We start from the raw sequence: 19,262 nt of genomic DNA, 5'->3' as shown, positions 1-19,262 counted from the left end.
AACCTAGAGCAGCGGATCTCTACTTTAGCATCACCTGGAGGGTTTGTTAAAACACAGATTGCTGGGCTCCACCCTCAGAATTTCTGGATCTGTAGAGCCTGAGGGTTTTCATTTTTGAGAAGCTCCCTGGTAATCCTAGGCTGCTGGCCTGGATACCCACATCTTGAGAATTGCTATTCTAGGCCAATTTAGACTAAACTAGAAACAATGGCAAATGCAAGATTTTGCCCTCAAAGAAAAATAAACTATGCTCACTAAAAAATAATTTGTTTCCCATATTTTTTTTTATTAGCCAGAGACATCTGTAAATGCTAATCAGAGCTTCAGATCAGCAAGAAATAACAAACATGACATCAGTGAGTTGGCATGATGCTAGCCTTGCCTCTTTGTTGTATACACATTGTGACTGCCACAAAGCTGTTCAGAACTCACCCTGGAAAACATACATGGCCTGATACCAACCATCCCATAATGACAACATGAAAGATACCATCCACCCCAGGGAAGCTGGTCAACTTCCCCTGACCCTCTGCCTCATGTGCCCCGCCCCCATGCAGGGCTGCCATCCACGTCTCACCGTCCAGGATGGCCCATTGATTGTCAATCTCCGTATGTTTCAGGTAGGAGTCTTCAATGGTGGGGTCATAGTCAGGCACAAAGATCTTCTGGAAAAACTGGATGGTGAGGGCGCTCTTGCCCACACCCCCATCTCCCACCACCACCAGCTTGTACGTGGGGAGGTTGTCACTGGGGACGGCGCTGGTTGCCATGTTTCTGATAGGTCACACCTGGGGAGGCAAGACATGTATAATAAGCCAGGGGGCTTTTTCCTTTCTGACCTTGAGTGGAAAATATTCATGAGTTTTCCTCCCTCCTTACAGAGTAATAAATACTCCCAATCATGTGTTTATTCAATCTATTGAATATCAATTATGTGCCACACCTGCTTTTGTGGACACAATGCTGCTAGATGCCCTGAAGTCTTTAACAAGTAAAGCCAAAAAAGCTAGGTCAAAGAAGCTTTCCCCCCACTCAGGTCTACCCTAGTCCTGTACCAGTGAACATGTGCGTGCTAGTCTGAGCAGGGATAGCACAGAGGTTCACCTTCTACATCAACTCTGTCGCAGGACTGCTGTGCCTGAGGATTTGAGGTCGCCTGAACTAAGGAAGGGACGGGCAAAGCAGCCTAGAGCACCATGCCCCCTTGCTCCTTTCCCTCAGTCTCCTTGCCCTTAGTCATCAGAAAGTTGTGCTAGTGGGCGCCTGGGTGGCTCAGTGGGTTGAATATCTGACTCTGGATTTTGGCTCAGGTCATGAACCCAGGGTCATGGGATTGATCCCACATGAGGCTCTGCGCTGAGCATGAAGCCTCCTTGGGATTCTCTCCCCCCTAGCCCCTACTCTGCCTCTCTTAAAATAGAGAAATAAAAACTAAAAAAAAAAAAAAATTCTCTCCCTCTCTCTCTGCCCCTCTTCCCTGCTTGTGTGTGAGCGTGCTCTCTCTCTCAAATTAAAAATAAAAAGTTGTGTTAGCATCTCGTGGCATCTGGTCAACCCGTTTTAGTTGGGGGGAGGGGGAGGAAGAATGATGTCGTGTCTAGCTAAGGCAGTGGTTCTCAAGCAGGAGCAGTTTTGTCCCTGGGGGACATGTGCAATGTCTGGAGATAATTTTGGCTGTTAAAACTAAGTGGGTGTTACTGGCATCTAGTGAGCAGAGTCCAAGGCTGCGGCTACACATCCTACAATGCACAGGACAGCCCCCACCCCTCCCCCCCAACAAAGAATCATCCATCCTACGATATCGGTAGTTCTCAGGTTGAGAAACCTTGAGCTAAGGCAACCAGGCAGGGGCCGGAAATGTGGCGTCAGGATTCTGAAGAATAACTGAGCCTTAACAGATAAGCACTGATTGTGAAGAGGTGACAGCAGAGGAGTGAAGAGTCATCACTGGAAACAGCGTCGTAAAGTGACAAGGAGGAGAGGGAGGTGGGAAGCAGGGAGCATGGAAGGAGCGCTACACAAGGGGCATTGCCAGAGAGGAAAGGTGCTGCCTGCGGACCGGCCAGGGGGCCAGGGAGAAGCAATGTGGCCTCCTGCTCTGGTGGTCCTGGGCAGCCTGGAGCCGGCCCTGGCGCCGGGGAGTGCAAGCTTGCTCCTGCCTCAGTGTTCCAGCACAGCAGGAATCTCTGCACAAGCTAGGAGGCAGAAAGGCATGGTGGGGGGGTGACAGGGACCCTGAAGGGTGCGGGGACAAAGGACTGGACGTCCCGTGTGCCCTGCCGCTTGTTGGAATGGCCACGCTGAGCCATAATTTCCTTACCTATCGGATTAAAGGACTGGATTTTTTACAGTTATTTGCAGCTCTAAAGAGTCCTCAATTCTAGATTTCAACATGAAGGGTGGTAGACACAAATGTGGGTTATGTGGCCACACTGATTCACATGGGGCTACAAGTGAGAGTCATTGCATAACCCTGCGCAGTTACGGAAGCTTGGCATTGACATTTAGGATTTCCCTGCAGTGCGAGGAAGTACAGGCGCTTTTATACAGTGCGGGTGAGCGTGGATGTCTGTCCCAACTGGGCTGAGAACACACTCGCACAAATATATCAAAATCTAAAATGACACACCCTCTCTCGAAGCTGTATGACATATGAGAACTTATGCTAAGGGGATAATCAGATGAGTGTACGAACATAATAAGAAGAGGGGGAAAAGTGGAGACGACTTAAATGCTGTGGGGGAAAGTTAAAGAAAACATTTACCTACACGATGCAATATATTAGGTAGCCATTAAAAAGGATGTCAGGCACTAACCTAGAAAAAGTTTATATTAGGTATGAAAAAAACCCCAAACAGCTGCAAAACAACACGTATGTATGATTGCACGCCCATGAAGTCACCCATCTACATATCTGTATGTCTAGATGCGGTTCTAGGCAGACAGAAGTCTGGCAGATTTGGGGGCACCTTCTCAATTTTCAACTTGCTACAATAAGCTAGTATTATCTATGTATCCTGGGAAAGCTTAACAATATTAAGATATTCCCACCAATGGGAATAAAAGGTCCAGTACAGGGAACAGAGTCGATGGTATTGCAACAGCATTGCGTGGTGATTGATGGCAGCTCCACCTATAATGTACAGAGTTGATGAATCACTGTGATACATGGGAAACTGATATAATGTTGTGGGTCACCTATACTCAAAGAGACAATTTTTTAAATGTTCCCACCAAATAAAATGTTCAGACTATCTGAAAATGTATGACTCTGAGTTCTGTGGGGATTTAAGCTCCTTTGGTGCCGGATATCAGGCCCATGTGGTGCTGCATCTCCCCAGGTGGGATAAAGGTGGGGACACACTGACGTTTTGGTGAACTGAGCTCTCCCACGTGATGAGAGATGACGATCCAATGAGGCTCCTGGACAGTTGAAGAAAACAGGAATGGGGAGAGGGCAAGGGCCAGCTCCCGCTCTCCTTTGCCTCTCAGGTTTTGGGAGCCAGGTGTCAGCATGGTCCCCTCACTGCCCCTCCTTACCCATCGTCTTGGCCGTGGGTGGACAGTGACACTGGGCCAGGTTGACCATATTGCCTGTGAAAAAGGCTCTTTTTAAAGAGCTCCCTTCCACTGTCTGCTGGCGACATGAATAAAAAGTACTCAGTAGGTGGGAAGGTATCAAGAAGGAAAATTCTTTCTCTTGATTTTCTTCTCAAAATGAAACAAGAGAAGAAATACACTAGTAAGTATAATCGAGGACATGAACTGAATCTTTGAGGTGGTGCTCAGACCACCCACAGGAGAATTACCTGGGGACCTGCTTGCCAAGCAAGGCAGCTGGCAGGAAACGGTCAGATGAAGGGCTCCTTCCTTTCACAGAGTCCTGTGCTCAGGGGGCGAGCTCTCGAGAGACCACAGGCAGCCAACTCAGGGTTCCCTCCCAACTAAGACTCAATGAAAGTGGGTTAGAATGCACAGTTAGCACAAAACTTGGACCGGATCTTTTGTGACAAAAGGACTCTTTAGCGCTGTTCATAGCTGATGGGCCAAGTTCCGGCTCCTTCACTGGACACTTGAGGCTGTTACTGGTTGCCAGTGCTATGACCTCTCCAGCAGTAGCTATGCCACAACATCTCACACTCTACTCTCTCCTTCTCTCGACCAGCTTTGTGTTCACCCAGTGTGCTCTGTGGTCACACAGAGTCCTCTACAGATGCCTAGGGTCCCCTCGGGGAGCACACACCTCTTCACAGGTCAGGCCTGGGCCCGGGAATCCCTTCTTATGGGAGGCATCACCTTCTAGTCTGTGCCCTGTAGTTCCTTGTGCAGAGGGCACGAGCATGCTTGAAGTCCACTTAATGTGCACAAAAGGCAGGAACTCTATCTTGTCCCTCTCTGTATCACCAAAGCCTAGCAGAGCATCAGCAAGGAGCAAAAGTCTGGCCAAAGGAATTAGAGACTCAGTGCCGGCATTTCTGAACAACTATCAGACCACCTACTAGCCACAGCATTGGCCCTGACCATGCACAGGGCTAAGAGGCAACCCTCCCAGCCAGGAGTTAGGACTGTCTCCCTCCTCTTACCAAGTCAGACCAATCACATAGAAAAGCCCTTCTGAAAGCAAGTGTGGGCCCAGGAAGGAAAGAAGGTGCTGCGGGGACAAGAGAATGAGTCCAGAACTCCTCCTCCCCCAATTCTAAAGGCTCTTCTCCTAACGGGCATGTTTTTCCAGGCTTCAACCTCCCCCCAAATAATCCCTGACTCAGTGATGTCCTTGTAAGTGCATGCACCACACTCCTACAAAATAGGCTGGACTCGAGTGCTAACGAGAAAGATTTTTTTTTTTAAGTCACCACAGGCTATGATGCAAGTCACCACAGAATAAAAAATTGGTTGGTGGTTAAGGAGCAAAATGCTTACATTCACAAGACCCCCTTCCTCTCCAGCCTGCTCAACTAGAAGCTCAGAGCTCTTTCTAGATCGTCTTAGAGATCATTCTAGAATGTCAGTTCTTTACCTTTTGTGGCTCATGGATGGCCCCTCTGAGGTGGGAAGGTGGTGTAAGGTGGACCTAGGGTCTCTCTTTAAAGTTCCTCCACCAGTTTTCTACGCTAGATACTCTCCTCCTGACCAGGTGAGGGACCTTGGGCAAGCTACTGTTCACAGCGCCAGTTTCCTATTTGTGAAATGGGACTAGTTAGAAAATTACTTTTTTTTTTCTTACAAATAGTTTATTGTCAAGTTGGAAAAATTACTTTGAAATAATTGGAAAATACTTTGCAGGATTGCTCTAAGCATGGAATTAAAATTATGAGATGTTCCCAGCTCAGAGAAGGTGCTTAAATGTTTGTTCTTGTGCCTTGCTGACTTTATTCCCAGGAAAGATTCCCTCCATCCCTCCTCCCTCCCTCTCTCATTTCGTCCACTTGGAGGCTCCCCCATCATTGGCCCTGCTGTCATCTCAGCCCCACCGGAGGCCTGTGTGGCTCATCACCCATCACTCAGAACACTGTTTCCAGGGGCAATGGCTCCGAGGTTCTAGGCAGCCCCCTCCACTCAGGAACCAACTTTTGGAACAGCAGCCACTTGGGCGGGCGTTGGCGGTGGAGTGCTGGTTCCCATGGCGACCAGCACTCCCAGAGCCCCTCCCAGTCCACAGGCAACCCAAACCCTCGCTCTACTGGAAACTTCTTCCTCAAACACAGTCGTGCTGCCTGGACAATTTTAATGACACGTATACAAAAACTTTGGGTATCTTTAACCAGAGAAATGAGCTTTTTTTGGCTGCCGTCTTTTGCTCCCTTTCTCTCTCAGGGTTAGCACCATCTTGCAAGGTTTGGAGTTATTTCCTGAATGGCAGATTCATCTCCCCAAGAAGCACAGAAGCTCCAACAGGACAAGAGCCACATCTCCTTACTTCCTTGCCTTTTATGGGGCCAGGCAGGGCCCAACACACAGGAGGCTCAGGGTCTCTTCACTGACTGCTGGAAACTGCCCCTGTGAAGCCTTCTACTCACACAGCTCTGCCTTGGGCTAAGACGCAGGGGGTGATGCTCCTAGGAGTTGGGAGGCTAGATGGACAGACAACCCCACGATAACCTCTTCACACAGCAGATTTCAAGGTGTGCTTAGAGGGTTCCAAAACCTCCTGAGGACAGTCTTGTACAAAGCCTCCCTTGGTTCTCAGGGGGACTCTGGTGGCAGGGATGTCATTAATAGCCTATGACTACAGCCAGGTAGCTGGAGATCTTTTTTTTTTATGTTTGTTCATTTATTATTTACAAAAAATGTTTAATGTTTTATTTGCTTCTGAGAGAGAGAGAGAGAGGGAGCAGGGGAGGGTCAGAGAGAGAGGGAGATACAGAATCAGAAGCAGTCTCCAGGCTCTGAGCTGGCTGTCAGCACAGAGCCCGATACAGGGGTTGAACCCATGAACCACGAGATCATGACCTGAGCCAAAGTCAGATGCTTAACCGACTGAGCCACTCAGGCGCCCCATGTTCATTTCTTATTTTTGAGAGAGAGAGAGAGAGAGCACAAGCAGGGGAGGGGCAGAGAGAGAGACACAACAGGAATCTGTGAGGCCCCTGTGAAAAAAACTTGAGGAGCCCTCAGCAAGGGCATATTTGTACTGATAGGTGAAGTGGTTGGGCCCCTGTTCTCCCTACAACCTGGTAGACCCCAGTGGTTTGGGCCACTTGCCTGCCCCACCCACAGCCCTAAAGGCACCTGTACTGCACAGGGCCACTGGAGGACCCAATACAATAACCAATATAAATGCCTAGGATGACAGAGCGCTCCACCAACCCCCAAAACGGCAGTGTCCAGTGACTAGGATCCTTTACCAAATCTGTTCCATTCTCCCAGATTCAGTTTCTAGGGCTGAATTATTTTTAGGAATTCTTTTGGGAAAAAGAATTTTTTCCCAAAAAACAATATTCTTTTGTTTCCCAAAAGAATAGCCTGAAACATTCCCCATTTTTGTAAGTGGGCACATATAAAAGGGATAGCTGTGGGGCACCTGGGCAGCTTAGTCAGTTAGGCGTCCAACTCTTGATTCCAGCTCTGGTCATGATCTCACGGTTCATGAGTTCAAGCCCCACATAAGCCTCTGCACCGACAGCATAGAGCATCCTCTATCCTCTTGCTCTCTCTGTCCCCTCCCCCACTCATGCTCGCTCACCCTCTCTCTCCCAAAATAAATAAATAAACTAAACAAACAAACAAAAATGAAGAGCTTTGCCTGCAGAAATTGTCAAGGGGTCCATGGGCTCCCTGGCCTCCCCATGCACCCCATCCTAGCAGCCAGTCCCACTTCCAAAGCAATGCCACAAGTCCTGGCCCAAACAACTGGTGCCCAGGAGAGGCTCCATAGCCACACACTCCCCACCATTCAGCGGGTACTTGCAGGGGACTGGCTGGACCTCGAAGGTCCCACTGGGAACTGTCACATCACACTGCCTCAAGTTCCTGGGGTGCTGAGTCTTACAGCATCGCGGGGCTTTACTTTGACTATCATGGTGATTTCACTAACCCACAGGGCACTCTTCATCCTTGTCAGTAGCTTCCCTGGCCCTGACTAAAGGACCATGGATTCTTGGAGCTGGGACAGTGGCCAACCCGAAGCCTCCCCCAGAGATGCTGCTAACCTGATCGAAAATTTAGTTTTCACTGCTTTTCACTTCTCTACTTCTCTACTAATTATTTTTTTAATATAATTTAGTGTCAAATTGGTTTCCATACAACACCCTATACTAATTATTTTAAAGCCCCCCCCCCCCNCTACCAGTTGAACTGTAAGTTGTCTGACAGATAAGGCTGGAAGAGGGGGAACGCTCACTGCTAATGAAGCTTCTGGGAGAGTGTATGGACTTTCCATCACATTGAGCTGAATCAGCTCTGGGAAGCTAATCTCAGCTCCATGATGTCTGGGTGTGCCCAGCTCAGGGGGATGAGGACACGCTGGGGGGAGTGACCCCACCCGTGTGGAGGAAATGGCTCTGCATTCCAGGAGCTGCCCTTCCCTTCTGCACAATTCCCAGAAATGGGCAGCTTCCCCAGGGCTGCTGCCTTGCAGGCTGTGTGTAAACGGTGTGCCGTCCCGCCAGGGGTCTAGGCCACTCAGTATATCCCTTAGGACTTCACGCTCCTCTCTCCAAGACCTTGCTCCGGCCGTTGTCTCACATTGCTGCTAATCCTGGCTCCATTCACCCACCCCTCCAGGAAGCCACCAGTGCGTTCAGCTCACTATAATATCAAGACTTACCCACCCACCCAACCGTGTGTGTTAGTGTGTGATAAAGGACCTTAAATGCCACTGGCTTTTAGATGGTGAGTATGTGGCTGGGTGCCACTCCTCCCATCCCCAGATCCATGTGGGCATCAAAATCAATCACTGTCCTCTTCCTGCTCAGTATTAGAACCCTTTTTGATGCAGCACCTTGGCAGCCAGAACCAGGTGACGGATCCAGAGAGGAAACTTGTTTGCCACCCCAGATCTGACCCACCACTCTTCCGGCTCCCTCCAAAACATATCACCTACTGGCTGGGTGGGGGTGCGCAGGACCTTCGAGGGAGCCTGCCTGGTTGTCTCTGGAGAAGCCTATTACCCAAGTCTTGTGCTAATTCATCAGCCCCTGCTTTTCTACCCCATCAAATCCAAACTCCTCTGCCAGGACCACACCTGGACTGCTGGCAGAGATGGTCAGACAGGGATCCAGAGATCCAGGCAAGGCCAGTGCTTGAAGTAAACCAGGGGAGGGATCAGTGCCCCTAGCCTTACTCAGGACCCCCAAGTACCATGTGCTTCCTCATATCTCTGCTCATACTTGGGTCCTACCCACTAGCCAGAGAGTGCCTCCTGACAGGGCCTGGAGCTGAGCCACTTATGCCCCAGCAGCATAAGTCCCAGAGTAGGTGTGTAGAAACACCTACTATAATAATTACAAGAGTGGTCAATGCTAAACACAACTAACAATTAATGTAAGTGATGTGTCTGATGCTGGTGGAAGATTTTACCATATTAGCTCATTTATTTCTCACAACAGCCCTGTGAGGTATAACTTCGATTATCCCCATTTTACAGTTGAAGAAACTGAGGCACAACAACAAAGCAAACTAACCCTCCTGAGGTCATCCAGCTAAAAAGGGGCAGCGCTGGGCTCTGAAACCATGCAGTACAGCTCCCGAGCCCATGGCATTTTCTCATGGCTGGCAAAACGGTGAGTGGGTACAGGGTCAGGCCAGGCTAGAGGCAGCAGGTCCAGGAGTGCTGGAAAGAGATCAGCAGAGAGCCAGGAGAGTGAGGTCTGAGTCACACAGGCCTCCAAGGCCACATCCCTACTTCTGTGGGGGAGGCAGCCAAGCAGGTCAGGGCCCAAGAGGCACCAGGGGCAGATACTAGTCACTTGGAACAGGCACGCCCCCGCTCCCAACTGGGACAAAGTCTGCCCAACAGCGTGCAGGTCTCGTACTGCTGCATTCTCCTGCCCTTGGGACCAGGGAGGAGGCAGGGGGTCAGGCAGCTGTCCCTGCGGGAGTACCGGGTAGCTTTGAGACCCATCTCCCAGCACCTTTCTGTGGGCCCCTCTCCACCGGGCTGGTCGCTGCTGCGGGCCCAGCCTGCTTCCTCATGCCCCTGGACACCAACGGCTCTCTGCCCAGCTTGGGGCCGGCCCCTCCCCTGGCACCGCTCAGCACGGAGCCTGAGCCAAGGACTCAGGCAGCCTGCAACCTTAAGCCAGTTACGTATCCTCGGCATCTCGATTCCCTCTTCTGTAGAGGCAGGCACGGTGGCTGCAACTGCCTCATGGTGCTCACGACAGGCTCCACTGACTTGCCTGGTTGTGTCTGGCCCACAGCAAGCGCTCAGTAAACATCAAGTTGCTCCCATCACCAGCATTCTTCAAAACCCAGCTCAAGCCCTTCCTCCTGCGGAAAGCCCTCCTGCTTCCCTCCAGAGTCCCGCCCGAGCTCATGCCCTGGGAACCGGCTGGTTCCACAGCTGACAACTCAACAGAACTCAGCACTCACTGCTCCTTCCTGGGTGTGCTCTTACGCTGACCATGTATGGGCCTCAGCGCCCCCATTCTGCCCTGGAGGGGCATCTTGTCTGCCCAGAACTCTCTGCTCTCCACAGGGAGTCTGACCAGAGAGAAAAGCCAGGGGAGACTGGATAGCTTGCAGGGAGACACTCTGAATATTCCAGAAGCTCCGAGAAGAGGGAAGCAGATGGGGAAAGGATACAAGGTCAGGTGGGAGCAGGAATGTCATGCAGGTGGGCCAGCACAGCAAGGCAGGACAATGCAGGGTGGCATTTGGTCTCCCCATGTTACCAGCGGGGAGACGGAGTCAAGAATGTTCAGGCATTTGCCCAGGGCGGCAGTGTGGTAACGGGGAAAGCTGGGACTTGGCAACTAAAAACTAACGCTCTGCCTCGCTCACCACACAGCTAGTCCAGGGCACCTGGTAGGCCTGAGGCTCTGGACAGAGCGGTTAGCGAGGGTCCACGTAGCCCTTCAGAACGACGTTCCCCCCGGCATCTCCAGCTCATGGGGCACTGCCACTGGGCCTCTCGGCCTCAGACCTCCCACCCCAGCACCCCCCACCAGGTCCCCATGTGCCACCACCACAGGGGGGGTGGCCGTGAACTCCCTCCAGGGGTGCCACCTGGGTCACAGCTCCCATCAGTGGCAGCTAGGGCAGAGAGGAGGAAGTGGCTTTACAATTAAATTATTACTCGCAGCCCCAGGGGCCTATTAATATTTTCCCAGTGCTGGGGCCTGGGCAGTCTCCCCTGTGGCCTTGGGGAGCTTGGCAGCCTCCCCGGGGAGCCTGCACACCCTCCGGGAAGGTCATTCTGGCAGTCTCCCCACCAGTGAGGGTCAGCTTCGGTGCACTCTGGGAGTCCCCAAAGTGAGGGCCCTCAGGCTCCCCTAGAGCCTGGCAGGCCGCAGTCCCCTTCTCTCCTCATTCTGACGCAGCTGCCCCCTCACAGCGCCTCGGGAGTGTGGGGGGGGGGGGCTGCTCAGGCTCAACCCTTCTCAAAATGGACTCAGCCAATAGCCAACCCCCTCGAGACCCCTTGTCCCGCCTTTCTGTCCTCTTCCTCCCCTAGCAGCTCACATACCCCTTGACCTCAGATCCAAGGCCAAGGCCTAGCAAGTCTGCCATTTGTGGCAGGAGCACCTCTGCGGCTGGGCTCTGCCCCCCCTTACCCTCCCATCACTCCAGCGCTATCACTCCTCAGCCAACCCTGGAAAAACCGCCCACGGGTGCCGGAAGCTCTCTGCTGACCGGAGCATCCCAGGCCCTCCTTGAACAGCCCCCAGCACCGCTGGCCCCCTCATGCAGCCTCTTTGCTGATGCCTAATGTGGCGTCCTTGAGGACAGGGCTGGTGCCTAATTTGTCAGGGGCTCTGGCCCCTGGCAGGGCACCTTGGGGTCTGCCAACGAATGTTCCCTGTCTGCCTTTTTACCTTTCCTCCGCCTGCCAAAACATTCCCTCTAGAAGGAAGAGCTCCCCTGTTTCCCTCAGCCTCCTGAATTGATCCCTTCCTCCCTAGCCCTCCCCTGCCTTCCAGGCCTCCATCCACGCAGCCCCCTCACTTGTGATGAGGGGCTGCCAGCCAGGTGGCAGGGGGCAAGGTGCCTGGTAGCCATTATGCCATTTGACTCCTCATGGCCACCGCACCAGGAAGGCGCTGTCGAGCACCTGTCAGCAAGCAGCGCTGAGGTCACAGAAGTTCTGTGGCTTGTCTGTCTGTGAGTCTGACCACAAAGCTCCCAGCTCAGCCACAGGGCCATTCTACCTCTTCTGCGGAACAAGCACCTCTACGTCTCCCTTCAAATCTAGGAGCCGGGGAGCTATTTCCCCGTCACAGTCCCCCGCTAGGGTAGGGCAGGGGTCTGAGGGCCGGACCTCATCTCCATCACCTCACTAGTGCCCAGGCACAGCTTTCTGCACAGAGACGCTGCGGGGGTCTGCTGTCTGCATTTCCACAACACAGGGCTGACACTGGGAGGCAGCTGGAATTCTGGCCTGGGTAGAGGGTCAGGCAGGGGTGGTGTGGGCACTATACCCGATGGGCCAGCCGGGTACTGGAGTAGGGAATGCTGGCTCTCATAAGGGACATATCAAATTAGGAGTTCCACTGGACACACATGGGCCCTGGCCCATTAGGAGAAATAGGTGACAGCGGGGGTGTCCTTCCCTTCCACTCACACTTCCAAAACACTGCGCCCCCTGCAGCTTCCAGGTCCCAGCTCCCTGACCACTCCACCTGCTGATTTGGGAATGCCACACTCTGGCCCTGGAGCCTGCTGGTGGCAACAAGGCAAATCTTTTAGTACTGTCTTTCCCCTAAGTGGTGTGCATGTGTGTGTGTGTGTGTGTGTGTGTGCGCGCGCGTGCGCGTGCTCGCATGTGTGCTTGCGTGTATGTGTGTATAGAGCTGAGCTTCAGGGCTGTGTCAGCCCAGAGCTGCCTGTCTCATGGAACCGTGGCCTCACAGTAGCACACGAGGAAGTAAGAAATTCAGCACAAAGGCAGGGGTGGTGACAGCACAGGGAAGGCCTGGAGGCCAGGGGCAGGCATGGCTCTGTGTCAGCAGCCCCCCTGCTAGGAGGTGGACACTTCTTGCCAGGTCCGACTATGGCTAAACTCCAGCCCTCCAATCCTGGCTGGCCCACTATCTGAACTGCTTTCCTTGCAGTGACACAAAGAGGCACTCAGGAGACAAGTGAACATCGCAACCTCACATGTTTGCAAAGACCAGGTGGATAAATGAGAGGAGGAGGCAGGTGCAGGCAGCAGGGAGCAGCGGGGCCTGTGGCAAATAGGAGACCGCTGTTACCCTCCACCGACTGACTACTCCAACATGAGCCTATCTGCAACAGGGTTGCCAGATAGCCTAAATAGTTTAAGAGTAGCTTGGAATCTGAATGTTTACATGAAACTGAGGTTTTACATTAGCTACCCATTAAAAAGTTCTATACATCGTATAAGCCAAACAAATCCCCCTGGGTGGCTCCCAGCCACAAGGGCACCTGCCCCCATCCCTGGCCACCTCAAGCATGCATTAGCATGCACACACATCGAGTGGGAGCCGACAACCCTTTGCACTGCCCCAGCCTGGCTCTGGCCACATGAGATTAAAGGATGTGGAGATGACACTGAGGAGGAGTAGCAGCAGGGGTGACTCATCCTGGAGACTTTGCAGGTGCACAGTCATTAGGGGGAAGGCACACAGACCACCTGGGGAGAGTTCAGAACCCAGGGAGGCAAAGGGCAGAAAGACTTATACAGAAACAACCACTTCTTTGATTTGTTTCTAACATTTATATTGATGATGTCAAGCACCATTCATGAAAAAGGTTAAAATTTTTATGTTGAACCAAAAATGAGAAAGAAACACAGTCCAGGCTCTTGACTGAGGTGGGGAGAAGCAATCTAATCTCCATTTTAAAAGAGCAACCAGACTGTAGAGATCTGGGCTGGAGCAAAATAAACGGGAAACTTCCTGAAAACGAGGTGGGCATGACAATGAGCAGCTGGGGAGGTGTGGGTTTCCCTCACAAAGGCCTATGAAGCAGGACAGAGGAAGGAATAGGGTCCAGCAGCCTGGCTCTGGAGGAGTGCGCCAGGGCTGGCAGTGGGGTGCTCACTTTTCAAGGACCTTCTCAAACTCCTGATTTTAAGCCCACTCAGCTGGAAAGGCAACTTTTCACCCCAAACTCCCCAAGTGCGAAATATTACTGCATTTCTCCCACCCACCTCACCAGCCTAGCCAGGCCAGACAGCTGTGCCCGGGGTGCGGGAGGGGGCAGTGGGCACAGCTGGCAGACCGGCTCCATTCCCATAGGGGTGTGACCCATCCAGGAGCTACCACTGGCCTCCCACCTGTTTTTTCCACATACAGCACTTTTATCAAAAATCCTGCATCAAAGTATTTGCCCCTCTGCTAGGTATGTGGCCTTAGGTCGCTGCTCAATCTGTTTGTGTCTTTGTTTCCTCACTCGACAGAGAGATCCCAGCCCCTGAGATGGACTGAAGTATTACTGCTCCTGCTGCTTGGCCATCCCATGATTTAACAAGGAAGCACATTTTGTTTCTGATGATGGAGGAATGATCAGAATCCACAATCCTTGCCAACTTGTCGCAGGGATGTAGAGAAAGGAGGAAGCTTCAGAGCTATGCCCCACCCTACAGCCCATCTCATGGAGGCCATCCCAGGGGCATAAAAGCTGGAGACAGAGCACATGTTGGGAGCACGGAAACTGGTCCGACGCGTCCAGTTCTGAATCCTGGGTGCGTCACGTACTGGCCGTGTAACCTTGGAAAACATTATAAACCCCTCGATGCAAAACTACTGTTGGCAGTAGCAGCAGCCAGTGTAGGTGTCATCAGACTGAGTCCTGTGGCCAGGACGGATGCCTGTTTATTAAGTCCTGACCTCATCCTCAGCACTTTACATCTACTCCCCTGAGCACGCCCTGCCACACCCTGGACGAGGTGAGATATTACTGTTACACTCTTCCAGACACTCAGCTGTCCTTGACAGCTCTTTGCATGCTGCTTCTCAATTCTTTACTTATGTACTGTGTCAGGCTCTATGAGCACAGGGCCCGTCCTCTGTTCTATTCTCCACTGTCCCTCGGGTGCCCCACACGTGCCTGACACAGAGTAGGTGCTCACTAAATATTTGTTGATTTCCATCGGCTCTAATCCTCATGGCTATGCTACAAGATGCTCTAACAGGAAGGAAAAAAATTCACACTTGGGTTTGCTCTGGTCACTGGGAAAGAAGGCCTAACTTAAAACTGATGGGTCTCGTACTGAAGGTGCTAGCTTACACCTGGCTAATGGTGTAAGGCTAGGGGGCAGAATTCTTGCTTAGACAGGCTCTTTGGTGGCTTTTTTCTGAGGCCAAAGTGTAGGCTCACAGACTAGTCCAGAACCGATGTCATTACTGCTTTGCAACCAAAAGTAATGGAAATTTGGAGTTCTCAGAAGTTCTGGGGGAAAGTGTCCAGGAAAACTGGTCCCTGGAAAATGGCAGTAAACTAGGCTTGAGGAGACAGACAGGCAGGGAGAAATCCTTTAACGGTAAGCGCACAAGAGGAGCCTGTCTACTACTCAGTTTTAGCTCCTGCCCTGTTCTGAGCAATGGGTAAGCCCTTTCTTATGAGCCCTTGGTGAAAGCCTGTTACACACACTAGCCCTGGCTTAGTGGGGCTTAGGGAATGAGGAAGCAAGCCAACTGTACACAAGCACGGGGCAAAGTGGGGCAGCTGACTAGGGAGGCCAGATGGCCAGCGGACATGGTCCGCACCCTGAAATCCTCAGAGATACTGAAGATAAGGAGTGTTTTCATCAATGCCTGGGTAAGTTTAAAAAAAAATAATAAATGGGGCAGCTGGGTGGCTCAGTCGGTTAAGCATCTGACTTCAGTTCACGTCATGATCTCATGGTTTCTGAGTTCAAGCCCCACAATGGGCTCTGTGCTGACAGCCTAGGTCAGGACTGGAGCCTGCTTTGGATTCTGTGTCTCCCTCTCTCTCTCTGCTCCTCCCCTGTTCATGCTCTGTCTCTGTCTCTCTCTCTCAAAAATAAACATTAAAAAAATAAAAAATAAAAAATAAAGAAAAATAGATGATACATTCAGAGAACTTCTCCAAGGAGCAAATCCTTTGGGAAGAATGAAAAAATCCTGGGGAGAGCACTTCCCCATTTCCACATATGTGGGATGAGGGCCTAATCCAGTATAAGTAGGACAGGAAGAACGGGATGGGGTGACTGGGACATCTGCATTGTTACCTGCTGGGGACCAGGCAAGGGAGGCTCACACTGGCGGGGGAACCACCCAAGGTCACATGACAACAGGTAGTGGGGCAGAAACTGGAGCTGGGGTTCTCTGGCCCTGCGGTCCCTGCTCTCCGGTGGGTCTTCTGAGGCGGGAAAAGAGGGCTGAGACTCTCTGTGGCCCCTCGGGCTTCCAATTCTGCAGCCCTGCTGGTGGTCCCAGACCCTTGCCACAGAGCCTGCCTGGGGGCCTCTCCTTCCCCACAAAGAGGCTCTCCCAGCCCTCCGCCCTGTCTTTCCTATTCACTCACACCAACCCTAAATAGAAAAAAGTCCCTGTTAAATGCTTTATTAGAACGGTTATTTTGTTGGACCGCCAGGCGACCTACTCCTGCTCCCCTTTCCATCCCTCCAGCCATCCCCAGTTTGAGTCCAGAAGTAAAACAAAGGCTTTGTTTCTTTATTTTGATTTCCTCTGTAAAATCTCAAACATGCAGGAAACACCCACCCAGTCCCAGATAAGTGGACTCAGGCTGCTGTCCACTGTGGGCGGGCGGGGTCGGGGGTCAGTGAGTGGGGGTGGACGGGAAAGTTCTGATGCCAGCTGCTCTTAGCTCCCAGGGAGGCCAGAGGGCACCTGGGGCCTGGCTTCCTGGAGAAGGGCTGGGTGTGAGGAGCACCAGACCTTCCCAGCTCCTCTGCCCAAGGAACCTCAACCTGAGGAATGTGGGTGTGGAGGCACGGCTGAGAAGACGGATCTCATACAGTTATTTTTTTCATATATGCCCCTAGGCTTTGGGACAGTGGCTCCACCCTTTTCTATCATCTCTGGTTACAATAAAGCCAGCAATGAGAGAACACGATAGAGGCTATTTTGGGCAGCTGAGCCGACTTGTGAGAGAATGGTCCTCTCCCAGAAAGATGGGCTTGCCTCTCTCTCTTCCGTGGGCCCTACATTTCCAGTGGAATTCAGATATAGAGGGGTGAAGGTGTGGGTTATCTAAGTGGGGGAATTTTCAAGAAGGTATGATGCAATTTTCTAAAGGATAAAAAAAAGAAATCTCAATGGAATTAAAATTAATGTTGCTTTCGAAATGAATATATAATGCTTTGGGGAGGCAAGCAAGTGTCCCTTGACCCGCTGAGAATGATTAGCTGCGATGGGTGGGTGGGTCTTCCCAACTCCACCCACCACCCCTCTGGCAACCTCCACATGCCCATGGGCACTTTCAGCGTTTGGGTACTTGGGTAGAGTCTGGGTATTTGGTCTAGTGGGGGCAACCTATACCAAGTGTATACAGCAGATACTCATGAAACCAGAACTTTTCCTTTGAAAGTGGGTCACATTTCCAATAAAAAGGTTTTTTCAATGTGGGGGTGGGGGTGGAGGGAGGCGATAGGACTTCAGGGAAGGTACTCTATTCTGTTTCATTGGCCGATCTCCTCCTGTGCCAGGGCCTGGTTTGTAGTATTTTAGCATTTGGCAGGACCAGCCCCTTCTCCTTACTCATTGAGGGTCTGGGGGCAAGGGAGTAAAATGCTCAGATTTGATTCTGAGATTTCATTTTGTACTTTAAGATGGATTTACAGGGGGCAAAATTAGAGACAGAGAAACGGTCAGAACGATATTGCAGTAATTTAAGTGAGCAAAGTGAAGGCCGGAGCCAGAGTAGAGATGGTCAGAAATAAGGGAAAGAATTAAGTAGACATAATCCAAATCATCAGATTCAGAAAAGAGAGAGGCATGGGCCTAGGAACAGAGTATGTGTATTTCGGTATAACCGAACAGGAACTGGTCTCAGACCACTTTTAACTGCCTTACCCGGTGCAGCTCCCGGCCGCTTTCATTGGAAGACAAACCCCATGGAGCAGGTCCCTCCAAGGTCCTGGGGCTCGGCCGCAGGCCCCTGCTGCACTTGTCAAACTGAGCGAAGGCCACCAGGTAGTGTTGTCCCTTACTGGCCACTCAGGGACAGAGAACGTTTCAACCCATTCTTACCATTTAATAAAGAGGACTTGGGGGCCACCTGAGGTCCCCATGTTCTCTTATGAAACTACTTCAAATTTTTGTCCCCGTCATGACTCCCTCCATATGGGTGTTTCCGGAAGGTTTTGAGGAAGGTTTTGAATCTCTTCCGCAAAGCTTTCAGGAGCATTTGACTTTGCTAACTGCTGTAACCTGAAGCTTGCTTTGAGGGGTGACGCAGGCCCAGGCTCTGGCATGGAGTGGAGGTGGGTGGCAGAACAGCTGGGGGTGGGGCTGTATGGTCGTCACCACATGGGGAGAGCCGCCCCTCCTGCCTCACTGGGCCGGCAGAGCAGGGCCCAGGCCCAGGCACCGGCGCTCTCCTTCTGTGGGAGCTGCAGGGGCGAAGCCTGGGATCAGAAAGGTACCACGCTGCCCTTTATAGTAATTCTTCTACACTTCAGAATAGAAAATGGATTTTGCTAAGATTTGTGTAAGATGAGCTGCTTAGCAAATCACTGCCATCTAATTATAAAAAGAAAATTATGTTTCTTCTGTCTCTGTTCCAAATATATATGTCTGCCACTTAAATGGCAGTCGCTTTGGGCAGGCGTGACCAAACTGTGCTCTGCAGCCTGGTCTGAACCCACGGTGGTCAAAGCAGGTGCTTCTGAGAGCAGGTCCACTTTTTTGACACGGGGTAAATCCGGCAGCACCCACTTGCCCTGCTGGCCGATGGTTTCTCCTCAGCTCTCAGCAACCTGGACGGAGGCCCCGGGGCACCTGCTGAATTCGATGGGGACAGGAGGCCGAAAGAGCCAGTATGCAGAAACTCAGGAGCCAGGCTCCAAAGTCCGCCTCAGGCCAAGGACAGGCCCAAACCAGCCGGGCCCAGTGACCAGGGAAACTCGTCCTGCCTTCCCATGCAGAGGATGGCGTGCCCACTAAATGGTTGCATCTGTTCATTTTGGGTACTGGCATATGGTGTTTGTGGTACGATCTTTTATGTTTTAATTTTTTTATTTTTCAATATTAAAAAAACAAATGACTTAGGGGTTCGCAGTTGACAGTAAGATTAACGGGAGTCAGGGAAAACCACCGCCGCCCAGCCTCTCTCTGCCTCTCTTCACTGACCAGCTGCTTCTGCGGCTCCAGCTGCCTCGTACCGTCCTCACGGCTACCCCTTTCCTCAGGGGCTTGGCTCCACTGCAGCGCTGATCCCAGATGGTCAGACCCCTGAGGGCCAGGCCCCGTGAGCACCAGGAAACAGAAGACATGTCATTTTTGGCCCATCCAGTTCTGGGAGCAGCACAGGTAACTAACATAAGGAGCATGTGCCTGGGGACCACATGGACCTCGGTCAGACTCCTGGGCTCTGCTTTTCTCAGGCCTTGACTGGAGGTGGACTCTTCAACCACCCTGAGCCTCAGTTTCCACACACATAAAAGGCTAATTGCAATTGCCGCGAGGCCTACATGCAGCTAATGTACAGTG

The 19,262-nt window shown here is 51.8% G+C and overlaps 1 protein-coding gene across 2 annotated transcripts in view; it reads right to left on the bottom strand.

The window, feature by feature from the left end:
* The window catches only part of MRAS (muscle RAS oncogene homolog), a 54,930-nt gene that overhangs the window by 30,693 nt on the left and 4,975 nt on the right, over nt 1-19,262 (bottom strand). For both annotated transcript variants that reach the window (XM_077756674.1, XM_077756673.1), the window contains exon 2: nt 578-788. In XM_077756674.1, coding sequence (XP_077612800.1) covers nt 578-770 — 193 coding nt within the window. In that variant the 5' untranslated portion in view covers nt 771-788. The remainder of the gene's footprint in view (nt 1-577; nt 789-19,262) is intronic.

The sequence above is a fragment of the Crocuta crocuta genome, unplaced genomic scaffold (genome assembly GCF_008692635.1).
Source record: "Crocuta crocuta isolate KB4526 unplaced genomic scaffold, BGI_CrCroc_1.0 scaffold337, whole genome shotgun sequence".
Lineage (NCBI taxonomy): Eukaryota > Metazoa > Chordata > Mammalia > Carnivora > Hyaenidae > Crocuta > Crocuta crocuta.
Note: the sequence above shows the minus strand (reverse complement) of the source record. Positions and strands in the feature narration are given on the sequence as shown.